This window comes from Tenebrio molitor, chromosome 6, assembly GCF_963966145.1.
Source record: "Tenebrio molitor chromosome 6, icTenMoli1.1, whole genome shotgun sequence".
Taxonomy (NCBI): domain Eukaryota; kingdom Metazoa; phylum Arthropoda; class Insecta; order Coleoptera; family Tenebrionidae; genus Tenebrio; species Tenebrio molitor.
Window position 1 is genome coordinate 13637153 of NC_091051.1, and position 21341 is coordinate 13658493.

Below are 21341 nucleotides of genomic sequence, written 5' to 3' on the forward strand. Positions count from 1 at the left end.
AGCAACTAAGCGGTCCATTACTTTGATAAAATAGTTTATTTTATGTCCTATAAATAACGTTATTAACTCGTACTTTATATGCGAAAGGAATGTTATGTATTGTGGCTTGCCTACACGAACTTATAAAACCTTTCAGGTGTAAAAAAACTAAAAGAACTCGTTCATTTCCATTTATTTACAAAATAAAACCAAGAATCTGTAAAAATATATGTAACCTCTATTCTGACTTTTTGCAATGTTTGGAACTTAACCCTGTGTACTTTGTCTACATAAAAAACAAACTTATCACCCTTCTCCTTATGTAGACCACATATAAAAGTAATTGCTTTGCCAGAAAGGCAAATATTGTGCCAGAGGCTTACAAATTAGTCTTGCAAAAGGCACATTTCTGCTTAATGACATTAACAATGCATGTACTTTATCTTTGCTGTACTTATCATAAAAAGGTGATCTTAGCAAATACATTAACAACATAACTCTTCTTTTTGATAATTGTAATTTCTGTTTAGGTGTCAAAGAGTTTATTTTTGTCCCCTTGCAAGATGCATACAGCTGCAAACTAAAAAAACAATTATTGTGTAAATTCATGCTTGTGCAGTTTTACCTGGTCAAATCTAAAAGAAGTGAAACAATCCATGGCTTCCAAGAATTACTTCCAAAACATACCATAGAAGTTAAATGGGCAACAGGTTTTACTATGTAAATAGTCTCAGCAATGAGTTGTCTGCCTGCCAAAGCTTGTTCCAACGTTTGTTCATTATCACAAGCTTCTTGCATTTGGAGTGGTTTCCATGTCCTTGTATGGACTGGAGGTGATGCTTCAACTCTTCTTATAACTCTCCCTGATCCCTTCAATGTAAAAGCTACAGAATCCATTTGGGCCAGGGCTACATCTCTAATTGAGCTAATGTTTGTGTTAGGTTTGCCTAATTTTCCTCTCTCTAACAGTGGAATTGGTGGTGTTTGTATGATGCTTTCTTTATAGTTGTAAACCAGGATTAATCTTGATAAACATCTATAAATAAAATAAATTAATTCAAGGGCAACTATTACAAAATTTATAAACAAGCTTACTTGAAAACTTGCACACCTATAATGACCAACCATTTCCCTACATTACCCCATATTTTTTGTGCAGACAACTCAAATAAAACTTCACAATATTCGACAACAGTGAGCCATGATTTTAAAGTGTCCCCAGAACCTGGTACTTCTAATTGTCTTAGATTAGTTATAATTCTATCATTAAAGAACACCAATAAATTTGATAAACAATACACGAGTTCTGTGAAAACGTGTGAATTGTTAATTTTCCCTAAAATTTTATAATCAGTTGGAGAGTGCAGGGAATGGTAAAGAGCATTTTGTCACCAGCTATAAAATATGAAATCCATTTTGCTGACGTTTCACAGTCACTAACAACCTGTGGATTTTGGCTCACCCAGTTTTTGTAAGCCGCAAAAATTTCGGGGAGAGATAGCAACACCGAAGACATTTTGAGAGCAACAACGTTACGTGCTACACGTAATAACAATGTTTGTCATGTTTGTATTGAAAAAATAGGTAATACGCTAGGGAATCAAAGTCTGCAAAACAACTGTCATTGATAATGTTGGCATTATTGCCGTGTAGTCATGCTGTCCAACGGTTACAACATTTGAAATATTTTTGGAATAGAAAAATTAACAGATGTATCAGACCCGTAGCAGGGCATTTGCAGAAAATTATAATGACCAGTTTCAGCGAGTTGTTAAGTTTACAAAGTTGTTATCTGCGATACATTTGTGGTAAGTTAATAAAGTTGCCTACCTTCAATGTCGACGTCAACGAATATTTATTTGAAGGTACTTTTAGCAAATACGCAAGTTCTACATTAAACTTTTTATTGTAAACATTATAAAACATTATTTGAACTAATAACAATACTTTTATATTTATTTATCAAGTTAAATTAAAACTACCAACTAACATAATTTATTATAAATAGTCACAATCGATAGAGGTCATGTAATACTTAAATATCAGTTGTTTTAACAGTTACAATATCACATTTTTTTGGTTCAACTTAACAAAGCTTCTATGTAACAACATCTACCTAAACTATTTGTTATCCTATAAATCTTCTTGATATGTGAAAGAAGGTACTGGGCAGGTCCTCATGTAAGCTGAAAGTTGTTCTGGTTGGTCAGATTCCGGTCTTAAGTCGGCTGTCGGTAATAGATCGTCGTCGTCGTCTTCCGGTTCTTCAATTTTGTAAGTTCCGTTCCATTCGCTTTCCGGGTCGGAAAACAAATTGGAAGTGTCTCTATCGACAAGATCTTCCAGAGAATATTCGGACATTTCGGCCAAACTCCTCCTTCTTTCTTCTAGATACGTGTCTAAAAGTACAGAATTAGAATGCTCCAGTTCGCATTGAGGGATTGACGTACGATCATCTAACGCATGCGCTGTGGTCCAAGTGGATTCATCCCAGTCATCGTCAAACTCCAGATTTCTGTTAAATTCTTTCTCGTGGGTTGTCTGAACGAGCGGAGAATCACTTTCAGTAACGTCGAATATTTCCGTAACTTTAACTTTATTATTTTCGTCCAAATAGTAGTAAGCCATTATGGTCTCGTGATGAGAGGTGACTTGCAGTATGTGTTCAAATGTGTCTTCGTCGCCGGTATCAGTTCTGTTTATTGTCAGACTAGGTTTCCTTTGTAGGATTTTGGTAGTTGCGAATTTGCGTTTTGGACTTTGGCTGATGGGTAAATCACTGCAAAAAAAAAACATATAACAAAGGTAAAAAAACTGTGCATTGTGAGACTATCAACGGACTTTGGTCTCCAGGATTATTATATAGCGTGTAATACTTGAAAAACACTTACCTATCATCTAAATTGAGTGTAAAGTTCAAGTTCATTTTATTTTTAGTGGACAATGTATCTTGACAAGCTTCAACATCTGCTGAAATAATAATATGTATTAATAAACTCGTCAAAATAAAAATTAAAACGTTAAACATACTTCCACCATATTCGGTTATGGCCAATTGGCAAATAATTTTGGCACTGAGTTGTTCCCTCTTTTTGTTGACTTTACTGAGAAGATGCGACAATTGGTCCATGAAATATTTGCTCACGTCCCAGAACGTGTTACCTACTTGCGGAGCCGTCGCCATGAACCTTCAAAAAGACAACATTCAAATTAAGAAAAACTCGAAGAAGCAACACGAGACGAGACACATTATGGTAGACACAAGACGAAGACAATGCTAGTTAGTCACCTCTGATTGTTAGATAATTGAGAACATGCAGAGCACTGCACGGGTACTAGAGCATTTGAAGGTAATACAGTGTTTCCTAGGACTGCATATTTGAAAGATTTTGTTTCAAAGTGGTTACCAACAGCAGTAACAAAATTAAAATCTGTTACATTTCTAGCGATAATGATGGGGGTCGCTTTTACAGTGGGTATTAAATTTAACCTGTAAGTGTTAGTTTTACAATAGGGCCACGGATTGCGGATTTGCTTTCAGGATTCAAATTCCAGTTTCGACTTACTTTGTGAATGTGGCGTACAAGATGTCAGCTGGTAGGGTGTATGGAAGACTTAACACCGACAGTAGCTTCATACCGCGATGCTTGAATAGCCAATTAAGTAATCCGTTATTAGTTGAGTCTATTGCTTCTTGGAAAATGCTAAGTACCGTCTCGGGCATATTTGAGACAAGAGCCTCCTACAAAAATCAGAAAAAGAAAAATAAATGATGTGGTTTCATAAAAATAAAATAAAATTTTAATAGAAGTGTTCATATTTTAATTAAAAGCAATCACCACACAATGTATGTTTCTAATTAATTTAAAAGATAAAAAAGAGTGTAGGTGATGACTAATCAACCAGACTAAATAATCTATTATAATTAGCGATCAGTCACAAAAACATGTCCAAGGCGATTGGATTCTTATTTTTTTCAGCATTCAATATTACATTTATTTAAATTAATGAGATTATTGGCATTTGTATTAATTATGCAGCTGATACCCTTTAATTAACTTACTTGGGCAAATTTTTAGCGGTGATTTGGAAATCTCTCATTAGGGTAATCAATTCCAGTTGATTACAGAACAGTTAATTGCGATTTTTACAAAAAAAAAAATTGGTGCGCCAATTAGGAAAAATTCTAATCGTAAAATTGTGCAACCGATATTTTTGTGGTAACGAGATTAGTTCTAAACCAGTTTTTACTTACTTGTCTGTGTTGTTTACATTCTTTGCATTGTGGATCGTATTCCAGATTTTCCTCCAAAGTATCAGACACAACGAAAGTCGACTGTACAGCCAAACATCTCGTACAGTTGATAAGATTGTTCCTATGTAAAAACCTGAGGGCATCGTCGAAACCCTGCTTGCACATGTTCGACAACACTTCCGGTTTTGGCGGAAACAGTATCCTCACCATTCTATAAATATTATGTTTCGATAATTCTATACTTGTATTAGCGATGTTGATCTGCAAACAACAACAACTGTAAACATCGCCTGTTAAGCACCAATTTTTACACCTACATGAAACAACTGTGAACTGTCATCTCTGGGACAGATATCACTTTCCCCACAAAAGGGGCTGACCGTGATCGTATTTTCGTCTAAAGTGGGCAAGTTGTCGCTGTATCCCCCATCCATGTATCTCACCCCTTTGAATTTAGGTGGAATGAGGCCGGAAAAGAACGGTATGAAAGCAGAAGCTAGGAGCACCTGGATTAATTCCTCTCTGGTATCGAATTGCGAAACGATAACGTTTTTGCCATCGTGAACGCGAGTGAGAGACACGTGTAGCTTGCCGCTGACTTTGATGTGAGCGTCATCTGGCAAAAATTTTTCATAACCCTCCATCAGGAGGTTGTGGATGTTGAAAGAGGGGTTGAAGGGACCCAAAGATCGTCTTCGCGCTTCTGCAGCTGCTCGAAGGACGTCACTGGTCATTTCACCTGAAAATATTCATTTTTACCAACTACAGTTATTTATTTGAGTCGCGGTGATATTTAATGGGATCAGATCCATGACGAAAATTCAATAGTATCGATTAACATCGTTAACTAGATAACAATTGGATCTACATTATAAAAAATCAATTGTTTATAAATATAAGAATTCAACATTAATTAAAGTACCTCGCAAGATAAAACGATGCTTGTGGTAAAGATAATGGTTCGACTTGACTCCATTTGTTTACTTTCCCATGATTATGAATATTAAATACATAATTTAATCAACTAAGTTCAATAACTTCCTTTTTTTACTCGATATTTATTTGTAATTGTTATTTGTATTTGTAATTCTCGTATAATAGATAAAATTCCGAAAAATATACATAACTCGGGTACCGTCTTACAGATCACTATAAACAATAGATTTCTAAAAGTTTATTCATATTTATATTTAGCGATTACAAGATAAGTCGAACAAACAGTATTGACACCATTAGTACCAGAAATATCGTAAAGATCGACTAGTTACAGTTGAAACTATTACACTGTTGACTTACATATTTTATCGTTTTTTCTTGTAAAATAAGCTAATTTCAACATGTTTACCGAACTTAGATTCACATTATCAATGTTGCTAAAACAATATTGTTGTTTACAACACATTTAACTGCGTATTATACTGTAAGAAAGTAAAATCATTCAAAAATTAATCAGCTGGATATATGGCCGATAAAGTGGCACGTGTTAAATTGTGTTGTTCACCTATTTAGATAGCAATTTGTGCAACTGACAAAGCAAATTGTAGCAATGAAGAAAGGTCATTTAAAACAGAAGATAATATTATAGATATAACAAAAACAAAAGCGGAAATAATTTATCGCCATCAAACAATATCAACTTCAACGAAACGCTTTTTTATCAGATTACGATATTCATCTTTTGACACGCAAATGTAGTAATTCTAGAATGTACCTAAATTAACAACTTTTCAAATGTTATTGCGTCAAATTAAGGTTGTGTCTAAAACATCCTGCTTTTAAGTTCCTTTAACTTGATCACATGACAGTTGTAATTCGTTCAAGGTTGATTATTACCTTTACCACTTACGTTACTTTTACGCAAGTCATAATTACAATTTTTTTTGTAACTGTTATTACGTTGTTTTCCAAGATTTTTGTAATTGCTAAATCACTACATATTCCTTTTTCCATTTGTACTGACAGTTTTTAAAAACTGTTAATAAACATTTTGTATCCAACAAGTTGCGGTTCAAAATTGACTTTTCCCATATCTTTGAAAGAATGTATCATGTATCAACGAAATTGGAACAATAAGTTGCTACTCTTCTGTACTACAGTAGCCTGCAAAATGCCGCTTTGTTGATTTGGTGAATATTACAGTTTTATAAGTGGAGCCGTCAGAGTCACGTGACAACACTTTACAAAATTATTTATTTCTGCAAACTTCTATTTTTTATTGTATTCTATTGCACACTTTGTTTTTTGTTTTGTCTTTTGACAGACGAAATGGTACCGTACTGGTCCTTATTGGGTATTGGCAGTGGCGCGAAACAAATGAAGCTTACGGCTTACGCATTTTGGTGACGTAATAATAAATACGCACCTAGTGGCAGATCTAGCAGTAAACAGCAGGCGGCCATGGCACCTGCAGACGCCCCCGAGATTTTATTTAACAATAAATGTGGAGCATATTTGCGGAAGCAACACGCCACTCCGACATGGTATATGCCCAGAAATCCACAACCAGCGAACGACAGATTCATTGTTATTGTCACTGTACAGTTATCACAGGCAGAATCTCACTAATACGTTGCGTTCACGCTTTATTGATGTCTATTTACACACGTGGACAGTTACGTCTTGCCTCTAGCGCAACTGAGAGAGCATTGAAATAAACAAGGCGAATTGCGGATAATAATAAATTCGATAACGTGGTAGCACGTGGAGGGGTGGCGTGACGTCAGTGGGAGGCTTCCTATTGGTTGAGATAAGTGGTGTGCTACTCAACAAAAGTTGTTAGAAAAGGACGATAGAATTGAAAACTGTTTAGCGGTACGTCGGTTGTACTTTGTCGATTATGGATTGGTTGTCGGGGTCGAATTATTTTAGAATAGAAGCTTCACTATCCTAATAAAAATAAAAATAAGTACGGTGCGATCAATTAAAAAATTAATCGAGTCGGCGTGTTACCTATGGGAACCCATGCTATAGCATAGGCTCCAAAGCAAACTCGATTTATTTTTTAAATGATCGCTCGGTAGTACTCCAAACTCTAATAGCAAGAAAAGACGGATGCTGTCTGCTTCATGAAGAAAATACGAGAAATCGAGATTTTTAAATCAAAATTATTATGTAATTATGTACATCCGTATTTCGGTAGTATCATTTCAGGCTGTAGTAATTTTTTTTTGGTTGTGTGACATTTTTGTAGCCATTATGTACATCATGTACACTTTTACTGTAATTTTGTAACAATTTAGAAATAATAATAATGGAGATCCAATCCAATAATTTGTTATCTCAGGGGGTCTTCTGGAAACCCGGTAAGGCTCGATAAGACATTGCAAATTCAAAACCATGACAACTACTACCTATTGTTGAAGCATTGTACATATTTGCCGTTTCGTTAACAATTTGCAAATTATCAGAGTTTTGTGAATGACCCCGTAGATGATAAAAGATAAAAATGTGAGCTAACCTAAAAAATTCTAACATACAAAATACATATTATATCACGAATGAGTTTAATTTTTATGTTAATACACACCGCACAACAATTATTATCGTATCATTTTGTATTTTGTTTCTTAAGTATAGGTATAGCAAATGGTCTGCAAACATTTTTGGTATAAATAGACTAAATTTAATCTTTAAGAAGATTTCAGCCCTATATTGGAATGATACTTAATTGATTTTTGCAAAGCTTGTGTTAATTTTTGTTGACTGTATGCAAGACATTGCAGAACCATCTCGTTTACCACAATACTTTAGAGCGAATTAATCAATGACTGTAACTCCTTATGTTGATAGGTATGTGCAATATGGATTTTATACAATTCCATTCTCGGAAGGATAACAGAGAAAAAAAATTAAGTCAAAGTTCAAATTTCACATGTACCTACAAACATATGTTATGCCTATGCGATAATTGTTGTGGGGAGTGTATAGGTGGTGTGTAGGTACCTAAATGGGGGCGGTATTTTTGGGTGGAGAGGGGGGGCTACAGCTCCACCATCTTCTCCAACAAATAGAGGATGAGAGAGAAAGTTTCCGGAATTTCGTAATTTGTAAAAATGGTCTTTTTGGCAAAAACATTTATCATTTATACTTCTTCCGGGTGGAATTTTTTTGTTAATATGAAATGCCAGTTATCTTGCACGATTGTTCACAGCCACATTAATTGGAGTCAAAACAAACATTAAATTGTATTGATTTTCTCGTATTATTCCATGTTTGAAGCAGTAGGATTTTGGAGAGAAGGGGGAGCTTCTATGTCAAGTTTGAATGCAAAATTCATATTTTCATTTTTGAAAATATGTACAGTTAATTTCAAAATTATAGAGTACACCTAATTTTCTACAGTGTGCAGAGGACAAAACAGACAATATTATTGTGTTCTAAAACATCTATCAGCGACGTTTTATGTTGTCAAACTTACCTAACCTATATAAAAAAATATGACGTTCGAATTTCAAAAAGGCATCTCTACATGTGGAAAAAACTAATAAATCGACTTCTTGATTTTTCAAGTGTACTCTATAATTTTGAAATTATCTGTACGTTGTAATTTTGATTTTTAATTTTGAATAAAGAGTAACGAAAATGAAAGAACAAAAAAATTAAAAAACATTTATTGTTATTGTTATTCAAATATCAGTCAATAATTATATTTCTAACACAAGAGCTATCACGTAACGTTAATTTCTTTTTTTCAAAATAGATATCACGTAAAAGACAAAAAGTTACTAGTAAGAACAATTAATTCCATAAAATTTATGAAATATTAAAAAAAAATATTCTTAAAATTTGCAAAATAGTGTTTGTTAATATGTACAGTTACGGCCAAATAAAACTGGGCAGCAATTTTTTCTATAATAAAATAATAAAAAACTATTTTTCAAATTGACATCATCCGTGAGTGTTATGATGTGTTACGGGTATGGGTCTCTTGTTACCCGAGAAACTTTCATTTAAAAGCCTGAATTACCAAAACTTATAAAGATGACAAAAATGTCAATTTAGTGGTCGCTTTTATTTGGCCCCAACTGTACATACATAAATAATCGCAAAATTATTCCATCTACTTGTGTATCTGGTGCAATAATTAATCGTGACATGGCCAGGGTTGTACTACTGATAGTTATCGTAGCAATAAAGGTCAAGACTAATATTCATCATTTTTTTAAATTAAATATAATTTTTGACAGCGTATATTTCGCAAATTGGTAGATTTATCAATTATTTATTTTCTTTTTTATGTGATTTTCCTTCATCATATAAACTTTGATTAATTTTTGCACATCTTTGTTGTTCTACGTTGCATGTCAGTATAATAATGATTATTCCAATATAAACATATCTGTTGCTCGAATCTAGTAAGTATAGTAAATAGTTATCAATAAAATACATGAAATAGTATTGGTACGTAGTTATAGTGGCAGTAATTATAAATATGTAATATAAAAGGATGAACGGCAATAGCGCAACTGCAATTTGGAGTACCCTTTCTTGTCGTGTTCACATCTAATAACCAAGGAAGATAACGATGAATCAGTCGGATAACGATTATTGATTTTGGACTGCGTACCTGCTTATACTTTTTTAGACAATGTGGTTCAAGATTAATTTTATCTTTGCACTCGGGACAGGTGAAATTTTCCACGCAGTAATGCAATTTTTAGATTTATCAGGATAGACCTCATTGTTGCCGCTGACCATGTATAAAGCACTGACCCGTAATAGTGACGTCATGACCCCTTGATTTTCTCGTGACACTTAGCTCGCATTTCGCATCTATGTTTACACATGGGCACTATAAATAATCGAATTTTATCAGTTTTTGACGTTTTTATTTCCGTATTAAATATACAAATATAAAAATACTCGAAACGTGGCCTAAATTTCCAAAACTATATGTTATTAATTTTTTGAATGTAACAAATAATTGCATAACGCAGTTTGTTCAGTATTTTTCTGGTAAATGACGCAAGTACGGCATGTGGTCGATTTAAAAATCAATAATATTTTCACGATTTGACCTTGCAGATAACTATTATTGAATTAGATATTTGTATATTAGAGGACACCAACTAAACATATAGATATTTAGTGATTAGGATTACCCGAGACATGATGTCAAGATTTTCTTATAAAGGTAAAAAATATTAGTCTGGAGGTAGAAAAAGATGCGTTGAATTTACACTTTACTGAGATTTTTGACCTCTAGATCTTATTGGGAAAATCTTTTGTCAACAAATGCAGCAATCAAAACAAGAATGCTTACAGGAAGAGCAAGTGACGCCTGATGAATATGATAACCTTTTGTAAAGTATAATTTTCACAAATCTGGTGATTTTAAGTTACGTTCAAGTTTGAATGTGTCAGAAAGTGTTATCGAAAAGTCAATTCATCGCAAACAAAAGAATAAGTACTTTATATTGGACTAGATATTTTATTCCTGTACAGATAATAAGTTCTAGTTTTAGATTATATATATATAGAAGCTGTGTGGTTGATGAAAATCAAACAACACTCAATTTTTGGAGTTGCAGTACTGCAATGGTAGTTTTTGTATTTCCATTAGTTTCTCGCTTCGTTAAAAGACACAGTAAGATCAGCTTACCGAATCCCTGTTAGTTGTTATGAATTACAATGGTATAGTGTTCCCATTTATAATTTGATTTTACTACCAGCCCTGTTGTCAGGGAGTTAAATACCCCGACAATAGGCAACTACCGCCATAAATCCTAGGACTGTAAAAGAAGGTCTCTTCTCTGTTGTCTGACCAGGCTACAATATCTTCACGTCTATTGCCAAAACCACAACCCCAGCCCCTAATAATGACAATTGCACTGCCATAAAACCAAATTATAAATGGGAAAACTATACTAGATGCTGTCCTAAGTATTAAACAAATGAACTAATTTTAAAAATAAAACAAAATGCATTTATTAGTCAAATTAATCCGATTAACAGTATTTTTAATTTTTAATGAAATCAGTAGCACAAAAAATATTACTCTACTCTTTGGGTCTCGTTTCGCAAACTTTTTCTTGACCTTTAATAAGGCACTTAGCGACCTCGTGTCAGTATACCTACTATTACATAACGAGCATTATTTCGCACAAGCAGGAACATTGACACGCCAAGTGCGGCATCATGAGTACACGAAAGACACGTTCCAGCAAGTTGTTTTTCTACAGCTGTAATACTACGTTTTTGCCCTAAGGCCAACAATTAAAACACTTGTATTGCCAACACGCGTCGAAATAAACAACCTCAGATAGGGTCGTATCGTAGGATAATTTACAATCGGACTCACCTATACCTTCTGTGAGTCAACAGGAAAAACATAGGTTTGGACTCGGGTATCAGGGTTTGCTCAATTCGGGCAGTACAGATATGTATCAATGACATCTGAGACATCTGAGACATCTGAAACATCTGTTACGAAACGAAAGTTTTGACCCGGAACTTTGGCATCTTTTTTTGTTTTAATGGATCTTTTTGAATTGCCCCCTTTGCACCACGCTGGGTAAAATAGAAAAGTGTAATGTGTGCCTGAAGGTGATAATTTAGAAAGACGAATTATCTGTACAACACTTTGTGCCAAAAATCAAGGACATAATAATATTACAAATTATGTATTATTTTATTCACTGTATTCCAAACGTTATTTTTAAAATATCTCGATGATTACTAAATATTATGGTTTGTTACAATGATCTTATTATTTGTACAAAATGTCATTGTTAGCAAAAAATACGTACCTAAATCATTAAAAAATGTGGCGTGTTTTTGTGGTCGTAGGAAAAATATGTTTCTATTGTGTGGATTAGTGCCATGTCAGTTTCCTATTTTCAAAGATAAACTCTTCAAGCAGACTTTTCTAGAACGATGAGATAAATGGATAAATCGACTCGAAAAATGTAATATCTAAATAAAGAGCATACAGTTAGAAGATTGACTTGACACCCACGCACTCATTATCGCTATATTTTTATTTGCATTTTATACGATTGGAAGGTTAAAGATTATCAATAATAAAACATCTGTCGGCTTATTAAATAATTAAAACTTCAGATTGTTAAAAACACACACGTGCAGTTTTGGTTCCACTGTGTGAACAAAGAAATGAGTAAGACAATTTATTTTCAACAAGAAAGACAATGATGTCACTTTGAGTGGTCAATTATTATTTATATCATTTAAAATTTATCAAACAAACTGATTTTAAAAGGTTTCTCTGTGGACCCAATTTAGACAGTGAACGTTTCCTAGTGGAATTTGAATTTGTTAAATGTAAATGATTAGATAAGAAGTGATTAGTTACTTAATTCTATTTTTTTTTTTTTTTGTTAATTAAATCATAAATAAAACTGTAAATTCGGACTATGCGTAATTTTTTTCAAAACTTTAATTAAACAAGGTTTATTTTTCAAAAGCCACTGTGATTTTTTTTTCAAATTTAAGTACCTATGTACCTATTCATCAATTCATCATTCTGTTCAATGAATTTAAGAATGCAAGGCAATTTGTCGTCATCATAAAAATTCGTTTCTTTTTATAATCTTACAAGGTGCCAATTCGGAATTAGAAGTCGGACATACAGGATGTAATAAAAATAGGGGGAAATATTTTAAGCCGTAAATCACCAAGACATTTGAAAACGATTCGCACTGGCTGAAATTGCGAATTTAAAAATTCAAAATTAACCTCATTCCGGCCCACGGTCGACGCTAATGAAGAACAAATGAAAGTGAAATGGAAAAAAGCCACAACGAAAACGATTAAAAAAAATTGACACTGACCGTGAATTGGGTCGGAGAAACGGACAAAGTACTTTTACTTTTAGCGTACCTAGGTATCTTATTCACAGAAAATGCTGAAAATATTTTCCTCGATGCGTGATACACGCCTGTGCCCTCCCCGCCATTGATGCACAAACCCTTGAAAAAACTTCACGATCTTCCCGAACTTGACGACTTGTCAAGTTAGTTCTTCTACTGAATTAGCGGCTAGCTATAGACCAGCTCTTTTAAATGCCCTCATAAAAAACTACAAGGATTTAAATCCGGAGATCTTGGCAGCCAAAAGATTGAACCATTTCGTCCAATCCACCTTCAGGGTACTTCTGGTTCAACCATTCGCGATCTTCCGTTCTTGGATTGAACTTTAATGTCTCTCAACCATTGCACTGGGGAAGTAAACGTTTTTTAATTAGGTAAGTACGGTTGGCTTCAAGAAAAACGGGAACTGTCAGAAAAAGTTCTGTCAGATTTAAAAAAATTTTATAGTTTGAAACGGCCTTTTAGAATTTAGGTTAAAAAACTGCACTTATGTGTCAGAAATACTACTGTCAAACAGGCACAAATTGACATAAACTGACAAATTAAATTTCCAATTCACATTAGGTCAAATTTCATTTCCCGTTTTTTTTGAAGCCAACTGTACAACCCTGTCTGGAAAGTGGAAACTGTTCCCGCTACAGTATTTGCGCTTGGATCACGTTGCCACCCACTACACCGTACGCGAGCACCATATTCGTTAATTCCACGATTGTAAAATTTGACATTTTAAACGATTTAATAACAAACTAGCGGTCGCCCAGCGGTCGAAATTCGACCGTTTTCATTAAATTTTTAAGTTTGAACGTTACTGAGATTTTTTTTTTATCAGAGTATACCTCTATAATTATCGCATACTTATAATTTTTTTGAATTTTGTTCTATTACGTCAGCTGCGAGCGTTTACAAATAGGTACCTCATTTCATTATGCACTAATTTTCGAGTTATTTGAAAAATACGAACGATAGGAAAAATGAGGTATAGTTTGGCTATGCCATATTTAAAAACAATAAATAACATGTGTTTCGTATTTGTAATACCTATATTTTTTATTGAAACAAAAAAACCGGGCGGTTAAAAAAATAAAATGTTGTCTTGTTGAACTTAAAATAAAATTTCATTGTTTGCTAAATGCCCTTGGCCGTTATATTCGCAAATATAAAATCTCAAACCATTGAATGATCGAACTCTGCTTGCTGCGACGTACAATTGAAAACTGGCTGCCTCAATAAAATTGCAATTTTTTCGAATGTTTGTTTTTGAGACTTATTTATTGTCATCGCAAATGCAGCTATAATTGCAAATTGACTTCTTTGAAAATTAAATGGTAAAATAGTACCTGAATATGTTAAATTTAAACGTGGAATCAAAATTCTCTTATTGCGTTCCGTTCCAGTTAAAACTTCGCAATCAATAGCATTGCGATGCATAAACTTGATGCGTCTTCTAGTTCCATAGACTAATGCTTCCTTTGTATTTAAGTTTCTGATCAGTAAAACGTACAATTAACTTTCAATACTAACTTATGTGGTGGCAAATTTTGTATTTCACTCCGAAGAGTTTTTTTTATGAATAATCTAAATAAACTCCCTCTTGGGGTGGATTTCACTGCGGGGGGATTACAAATTACAAATCATCGACTCCGCATTTGCTCCAAATTACCAAATTTACTCCGCATTTACTCCGCTAATTTTTTACAGTGTATGAATGTTTTGATATTTGTAACAACCAATTTAAACATTTATGCACCAAATTAAATGGCTCTAAATAGGCTACAAAAAGCCCTAAAAAATTCACATAGGTCCAAGGGCTTCAGGGCTAAACTGTCAAAATATTTTTTTTCAAATGCGAACACATATTTTTTTTAACACTTCTGATAGAGATTTTTATTCTAAAAAGAACAGTGTATCACAAGTGTACACTTACCTACCCAAAATACAAAAATAAGTTAAAAAATGCTACTATCGTCGATGCTTAAACTGCGCTCTGTACGTGCAATTCCAAATGTTGTTACATATTTGTCATTTGTTTTTCCAACTAACCTAATTTGGTTAATTTATTACATTCTAACGCAATGAATTTTGATAGTTTCTGGAGCTTGTCATTTGTTTCAAAATGTAGTTATTAAAAAAAAAAATTCTTATATGAGGTTACACATGTCATACATTGTTGTTTCCAGAAAAAAAATCTCTATCAGAATTACTAAAAAAAAGTATGTATCCGTATTTGAAAAAAATATTTTGACAGTGTAACCTTGAAGCACTTTGGGTTTTACGTGAATTTAGTACGCCATTTTGTAGCTTATTCACAACCATTTAATTTGGTGTATAGATAATTAAAATCCTCCGATAAATAAGGGAGCTATTATACATAAATTTTATCTTTCTGCACTCCTCCACATAAACTTTAACTATGCCAAATCTCACACTCCTCCGTGCGCGCAATTTGCTTAAAAAGGGGTACAAAGGTTTTCCTTCACGTATTAATATACAGTGAGCGGCAAAAGTATGGAATAAATTCCTTAAAAACTAAACAAAATTATTTTCAAAAAAATGTTTGGACATGTCAATTTTAGTTTATAAAAATACATGTTTTAGTACCAAAGAAAATTCCAAGCAGTCATTTGTTTTCGAGTTATGACGTCATCGATAGTTTTTTTAAAAGGAAAACCCCTATTTTTTTTCTTGATTCTGATAGCCCTTTTAATTGTCTAAATGACAGTATAAAAATTTTGTTATCTTACACAAGAACATTTTTGAGAAAAAAAATAATAAAGTTGGAAAAAATAAATTTTATAACGAAAAAAAACAAGTCAAAAAATCAAGTAGGTAAATCAAACAGTCAAATGTTACTGTAAATTTCATTCGTATGTGTTATTTGTTTTACAAAACGTTTTCGAAAATGACTCATTTAATAGAAACACAACGTACAGAAATTTTAATTTTGATTGGGTGCGGGGATAAAACTAGATAAAACTAAACCAGGGCGAATTTCTTCATAAACTTGCTTATTGTCAACAAGCTGGGGGATGGCAATTCGAACATTTAATTCCACAATTTTAGGTACTTACTAACACAGTTTTTGACTTGTTTTTGTTCGTTATAAAATTTATTTTTTCCAACTTTATTATTTTTTTTCTCAAATATTTCCTTATGTAAGGTAACAAAATTTTTATACTGGCGTTTAGACAATTAAAAGGGCTATCAGAATCAAGAAAAAAAATATTGGGTTTCCATTTAAAAAAACTATCGATGACGTCATAACTCGAAAACAAATGACTGCTTGGAATTTTGTTTTGTATTAAAATATGTATTTTTATAAACTAAAATTGACCTGTCCAAAGATTTTTTTGAAAAAAAAATTGTTTAATTTTTAATGAATTTATTCCATACTTTTGCCGCTCACTGTATATCGTAGATACGATTAATTGACTGCTACACTGTACCGTTTGTCTTGCTGCAACTAATAACTGACCTACGCCAACCCAAAACCCAACATCCGATGAGAAGACCCTTTTTTGTCATACATGATTCTATAAAGCAAATAAAAAGCGAGAGTTTGCTTTTTTTTACTACCGCTTTTTTGATTTCTTTTCTATGTACCTACTATGAAACCAAGACAGTGTTGTGTCCTCAACTTATTATCTAAAGTGCCATGCTATTTGTTCACGTATTTTTACTTTTTTCAAAAAACGCATATTTTTCCATTGATGCGGGGGTATTCAGTACTTACGTGTTTAATGGTTTAAATATTTCCGTTTTAGGCTGTATATTTTTTATTTATTATTGTTTTTTTTTTCAGGTTAAGTCCCTGCTAGACTTCGCTTCTATAACATATTTTGTTTTTGAATAAAATGAAAAGTCAAGTTTCAACATCTTTCGTTTAAATCCCAATGACCAAGGCAAACAATACTTCTTACAATTTCATTGTTGATCTTCCGTCAGTTCTAGTGATTTTCAAAAAGCATCTATATTTTTTCAACGTGTTCCTTCACGTAAATCGCTACCTACTAAGTGAAATCCATTCAAATTTAATGTTATTGTGCCAGTTCTGTACAGGATATTTTATTGCCAAGAGCAGAACAGAACCTTGGAACGTATTGTTTTGGTGTTTGTGAATTTAAACTCACAATCGTAGCTATTGCATAATGCCACATCTTTTTTTTTTAATTAGACAACTACAGAATTCTGGCAACCAAATTACAACAATTTGTTACACAATTAACAATTATTCTGTGTAACTGGAATTTAATAATTAGGTACTTTGGTTAAAGAAACACAACTATCTTTTGAAATTATATTTATTCGATTTTATTTGACCATATTAAATTCGTCAAAAAGTCTATTCTCTCTTCGGCGTAGAATAAACTTATCCAGTCACTAAATTTAATAATGGCGACTTTATATCCCAAAATTTCTAGATGTCGCTTTTTTAACTGAAGATTACCCTTCAACTGATTAGCAATTTTGGAATAAGAAAAGTCGGAAACCAACAACAAAGCCAACCTACAAATAATTCATCATTTAAAAAATTGAAATTAAAGGGTATATCGACCACCCACTTTTTACAATGTTGTGATGGATGCAATACACCTTCTTCCGGTGTATTTATGTGTACGACGTAATCGACATCATAACCATACGGCGTTATGACATTTTCTTCAACAACATTTGGCTTTTGTACCACTCTTTTCAAATACTCGTTCACTTTGTGACTAAATACAGTAATTCTATTTTTTGCTGCAACAAACATGCCGGTTGTTATTAATTTCAAAATAATAGCTCACTCATTGAATTAATATATTAAAAATCATACCTTTAACATTCTCATCTATATATTTTTGATGGAACCAGGGTACATTAGTGTCAGGATAATCCAAACAGACCGCCCTATTTAACTGCATTAAGTTATTGCGCACCCTGCGGGGATATATATCCTAAAAAATTAACACTGTTTAATTCAAGATCTAGACTTAAACTTGTGATTATATTTACTTTTGAATAACAGTTTTGTAATTCTTTGTCCAGTTTGTCCATAAATTCCACGTTGAAAATTGATTGTATGATAGAATTTGGTAATTTGTTGAAGAAACAGAGCGCTAGAGCGCAATACATTAACGTCAGACCGGTCATTCTCTCTTGATCTCTGCAGAGGAATTTTTTACATATTGATCTGTACATTGTAAATATTCTTACCTAATGATAGTGTTAATAGCATGTTCGAAAAAATCTTCTGAATTTTTTGGATAATATCCGAAACAATAACACAAATATAACACTTTTCCTACGTTGAATCCTAAAATATGGTTTTTATATGTTATTATGTATTTGGTCATATTGTCTACTACTTCTGGTATTAAAGTGTTTGTTGCGAGGAAGGCATGATAAATATTTTCAATGTTTTTGGAGGTAATGTGGTCGAAATTTTTGTAATTTTTTAGTAACGTATTGACTAGTAATGTATCCGTGCTATTTTTAAAAACACAAGCTTTTAACAAGACGTTATTTTTCCACACATCATTATCGGATTTTGTCATTATTTTACTTATTAACTTATCGAGCACTTTATCAATTCTTTGTGCATATTGTAGCTTGATATATTTTTTGTCCATCTGATTAAATGTCTTCAGTGTTAATGCCAATCTTAAACAATCAACGTGTTTCAACTGTTCCCAGTTTACTTCTAGTTTATTCACTAAATATTCTAGCAAAGCTTTATCATCCCCATAAAGTAAAACAAAATTTAAAATATTCAAAAGTTCTGAGGGAAAATAATCATAAAGTACTTCTTTCCTTAAACTATCCAAGTGTTTCAAAATTTCTTTTTCAAATTCATAATGTCTATAATCATTATTGCTAATACTAAAATTCATATAGTTGTGACAGAGTTTTATTATGTCAATACTTTTACTGTCAGATTTTAGACATTTCAAGACTTTGTCCCAATAAAGCGTACACAGTTTTGTATCAGTAATTTTTACGTATGATAAAAGTTTTTGCAAAAGAATTAAGTTCTCATAATTACTACATTCTTTGACATATTTTGTTAAAGTTTTTTGGAATCTGCCTCTTAAATGAGGTGAAGCAAAATAAAGTATTGTCGAAAACAGTTCAATCTTTTCAACAGTAACTGTATCATCCAGTTGATGAAAATGTTTAGAAGAACAACGTTGTAAATTACTCAGAATTGTTCCTGGTTCTTGGATTTTGAAGAAAATCTAAAACATCAGCAGGTCAGATTATTTCAAATTTAATGCGCTCTATTTTACCTCATACATTAATATGATTTCATTTACATTTAATTCGTTTAAATTATGTTTCATTAACAAAATGCATTTTGATATAAGTACTGAGTTTTTCTCCCTCCATTTTGGATAGTTTAAAAAGGCTATTATTTGTAGAATTGTTTTATAATTAGATGAAGTGATAACTCCATTTTCAATAAAACTTTCAACTTTTTCCTTGTACTTATCAAAGCTTTCTTCTGTAACAATCTTATGCAACTTATTTAAACACATTGTGAGATTGTTTAAAGTTTCTGGAGAAGAACATGAATCTGAAATTATGAAGTTTTATAAATATCGGTGCAATGTTACAAATTTCTCACCAATTTCATGAAAAACCAAAGGAACAAGCTCTTGTGAAATAAAATATGGTCTTAAGGTTGCTTCATTAAAAACAGTTTCCAAAAATCTTGCTGTCCTTGATAGGCAGAAATTTTTTATTAACTTTCTTTTAAGTGTGTGACATAATAACTGAACAGCAGTTACTTCAATGTTTAATCCTAATTTATTTAGATAAAGGAGTGAATAACTTAATGCATCATCATCAAAACAGTTGATTTTTTGTTCAGTTATGTTGAGCAACTTTTGGAAAGTACTATTTTCTTGCAGTTTTTGTGAAAATTCTGTCGATAATTCGTTTGGATGTTTTCCACTTGCAATGTTAATATCACAATATATCGTCCTCAAATCGAATAAAACTAACACTGTTTGCGTAATATGTTCACTGTTGTAATAATGGATATTATTCTCTAAGACGTTAAATAATTCTTGAATCGAAACACAGCAATAAATGCGATTGAGTAAAAGATCTTTGGAATTTTTGTACAACAAGTCACGAACATAACTTTCCCTTATTTTTGCACTATAGTCACATTCAGAGTCAATTTCATCATCGAAATCATACTCATCTTGATATATGCTACTATACCGGGGGGCATTAGTTGAAAAAGATTTTGTCGTTCCGAGAACACATTTGTTTAGATAACTGCTTTTAGAATGGTAATAACTTAAAGGTTTCACAAAATGTTGCACAAACATTTTACTCTGTTTGTATAACAAAAATAAATTATTAAACCTCATAATTTTAACATGATTAAAAAGTGAGGTTAGTTATTGAGGTTAGGTTTAAAATTTGACAAATTTGACATTTGACATTTGAATTATCAGTGATGCCACACGTAAAAGATTTTCAAAGTTGAAAGCACGGTTGAAAGTTTCCTAAGTTCCTAACTAAAATTAAAAACTTTAAAATTTAAACCGTCGAGTATTTACATCATTTGATTTAAACATATTTTAATTTAAAATCAAATTGAATTCCAAATAATTGAATTTATTATAAATTTTGTTTTCTAATTAAAATACATCGGTGCCGCTTCTATTAACTGAAAAATGAGAAATGTGGAAATCAAAGCAAAAGTTAAAGAAATGGTTAAATTAATAGAACGTGCACAATCTATTAGTGGAACAAACGGCGAAATAATAATTCAACATGATACGTTTTATAACGTTCAACAAGGACGACTTAAGTTAAGAAAATTTGAGGTTAGGTTATATGTTTACAATGTTAGGGGTTGCTAAAGCTTGTTAAACAATGTTCACAGAATGGAGGTGGAGAATTACTGTATTATGACAGGCCAGATGTTGAAGGTCCAAAGTTGTCATCATATGAGAAAGCAAGAATTAAATCAGAAAATGTTCCCGATTTGCACCAAGTGTTAGATAAAGCTTTAGGTTCAGTTGGAGTTGTTAAAAAAGTCAGGCGTTTGTTCATGGTTGATCAAACTAGAGTTCATGTTGATTCAGTAGAAGGATTGGGGGATTTTATGGAACTGGAAGTAGTTTTAAAACCTGAACAGACTGTGGATGATGGTGAAAAAATTGCTTCTAGATTAATGCAAGCTTTAGGAATTGACAAAAGTGATTTAATTTCTGGAGCATACACTGATTTGTTGCAGAAAAAATAGTTTTTGTAAATGGAAATAAAAATCTCTGTTTTTA

The 21341-nt window shown here is 32.4% G+C and overlaps 5 protein-coding genes across 8 annotated transcripts in view; 2 read left to right on the forward strand and 3 right to left on the reverse strand.

The window, feature by feature from the left end:
• Positions 1-16881, forward strand: part of ZnT63C (zinc transporter 63C) — a 36024-nt gene extending 19143 nt beyond the window's left edge. Inside the window, exon 7 of the mRNA XM_069052238.1 lies at positions 16862-16881. Coding sequence (XP_068908339.1) covers positions 16862-16866 — 5 coding nt within the window. The 3' untranslated portion in view covers positions 16867-16881. The remainder of the gene's footprint in view (positions 1-16861) is intronic.
• On the reverse strand, positions 157-1618 carry Pex16 (peroxin 16). The gene is made up of 4 exons (XM_069052240.1): positions 1372-1618; positions 1075-1315; positions 605-1015; positions 157-559 (listed from the first exon to the last, which is right to left on the reverse strand). The coding sequence occupies exons 1-4, from the start codon at positions 1493-1495 to the stop codon at positions 298-300; spliced, it is 1038 nt and encodes a 345-aa protein (XP_068908341.1). The 5' UTR covers positions 1496-1618; the 3' UTR covers positions 157-297.
• On the reverse strand, positions 1959-6894 carry LOC138134139 (1-acylglycerol-3-phosphate O-acyltransferase Pnpla3-like). 4 transcript variants are annotated; one of them, XM_069052232.1, is made up of 9 exons: positions 6597-6893; positions 4552-4973; positions 4235-4495; positions 3546-3721; positions 3269-3469; positions 3010-3167; positions 2871-2946; positions 2430-2758; positions 1959-2378 (listed from the first exon to the last, which is right to left on the reverse strand). In XM_069052232.1, exons 1-9 carry the CDS (start codon positions 6754-6756, stop codon positions 2113-2115), a joined length of 2049 nt encoding a protein of 682 aa, XP_068908333.1. In that variant the 5' UTR covers positions 6757-6893; the 3' UTR covers positions 1959-2112. The 4 variants fall into 4 exon arrangements, with proteins under 4 accessions (XP_068908333.1, XP_068908332.1, XP_068908331.1 ...); XM_069052231.1 differs by having other exon boundaries at positions 2871-2949; XM_069052230.1 differs by having other exon boundaries at positions 2871-3167; positions 6597-6894.
• A 463-nt stretch (positions 16882-17344) lies between the features above and the next one.
• LOC138133131 (FAST kinase domain-containing protein 1, mitochondrial) lies at positions 17345-20557 on the reverse strand. Its single transcript, XM_069050936.1, has 7 exons — positions 19667-20557; positions 19329-19615; positions 18256-19277; positions 18055-18205; positions 17876-17996; positions 17622-17799; positions 17345-17565 (listed from the first exon to the last, which is right to left on the reverse strand). Exons 1-7 carry the CDS (start codon positions 20421-20423, stop codon positions 17361-17363), a joined length of 2721 nt encoding a protein of 906 aa, XP_068907037.1. The 5' UTR covers positions 20424-20557; the 3' UTR covers positions 17345-17360.
• Positions 20558-20578: 21 nt separating this feature from the next.
• Positions 20579-21341, forward strand: LOC138133132 (uncharacterized). Its single transcript, XM_069050937.1, has 2 exons — positions 20579-20885; positions 20945-21341. Exons 1-2 carry the CDS (start codon positions 20733-20735, stop codon positions 21305-21307), a joined length of 516 nt encoding a protein of 171 aa, XP_068907038.1. The 5' UTR covers positions 20579-20732; the 3' UTR covers positions 21308-21341.

Bases quoted from the DNA above. Each gene is read 5' to 3' on its own strand.
- Pex16 (XM_069052240.1), bottom strand. From the start codon at position 1,495: ATGTCTTCGGTGTTGCTATCTCTCCCCGAAATTTTTGCGGCTTACAAA. The intron at 1,316-1,371 runs GTGACAAAATGC...ATAAAATTTTAG, and splicing joins GATTTCATATTTTATAGCTG to GGAAAATTAACAATTCACAC. The intron at 1,016-1,074 runs GTAAGCTTGTTT...TTTTATTTATAG, and splicing joins ATAGGTGTGCAAGTTTTCAA to ATGTTTATCAAGATTAATCC.
- LOC138134139 (XM_069052230.1), bottom strand. From the start codon at position 6,756: ATGAATCTGTCGTTCGCTGGTTGTGGATTTCTGGGCATATACCATGTC. The intron at 3,722-4,234 runs GTAAGTAAAAAC...TGATTTTTGTAG, and splicing joins AATGTAAACAACACAGACAA to GAGGCTCTTGTCTCAAATAT. The intron at 2,379-2,429 runs GTACGTCAATCC...CTGTACTTTTAG, and splicing joins AGCGCATGCGTTAGATGATC to ACACGTATCTAGAAGAAAGA.
- LOC138133131 (XM_069050936.1), bottom strand. From the start codon at position 20,423: ATGAGGTTTAATAATTTATTTTTGTTATACAAACAGAGTAAAATGTTT. The intron at 19,616-19,666 runs GTGAGAAATTTG...TCATAATTTCAG, and splicing joins TTTGGTTTTTCATGAAATTG to ATTCATGTTCTTCTCCAGAA. The intron at 17,997-18,054 runs GTAAATATAATC...TTAATTTTTTAG, and splicing joins TACAAAACTGTTATTCAAAA to GATATATATCCCCGCAGGGT.
- LOC138133132 (XM_069050937.1), top strand. From the start codon at position 20,733: ATGAGAAATGTGGAAATCAAAGCAAAAGTTAAAGAAATGGTTAAATTA. The intron at 20,886-20,944 runs GTTAGGTTATAT...CAATGTTCACAG, and splicing joins TTAAGTTAAGAAAATTTGAG to AATGGAGGTGGAGAATTACT.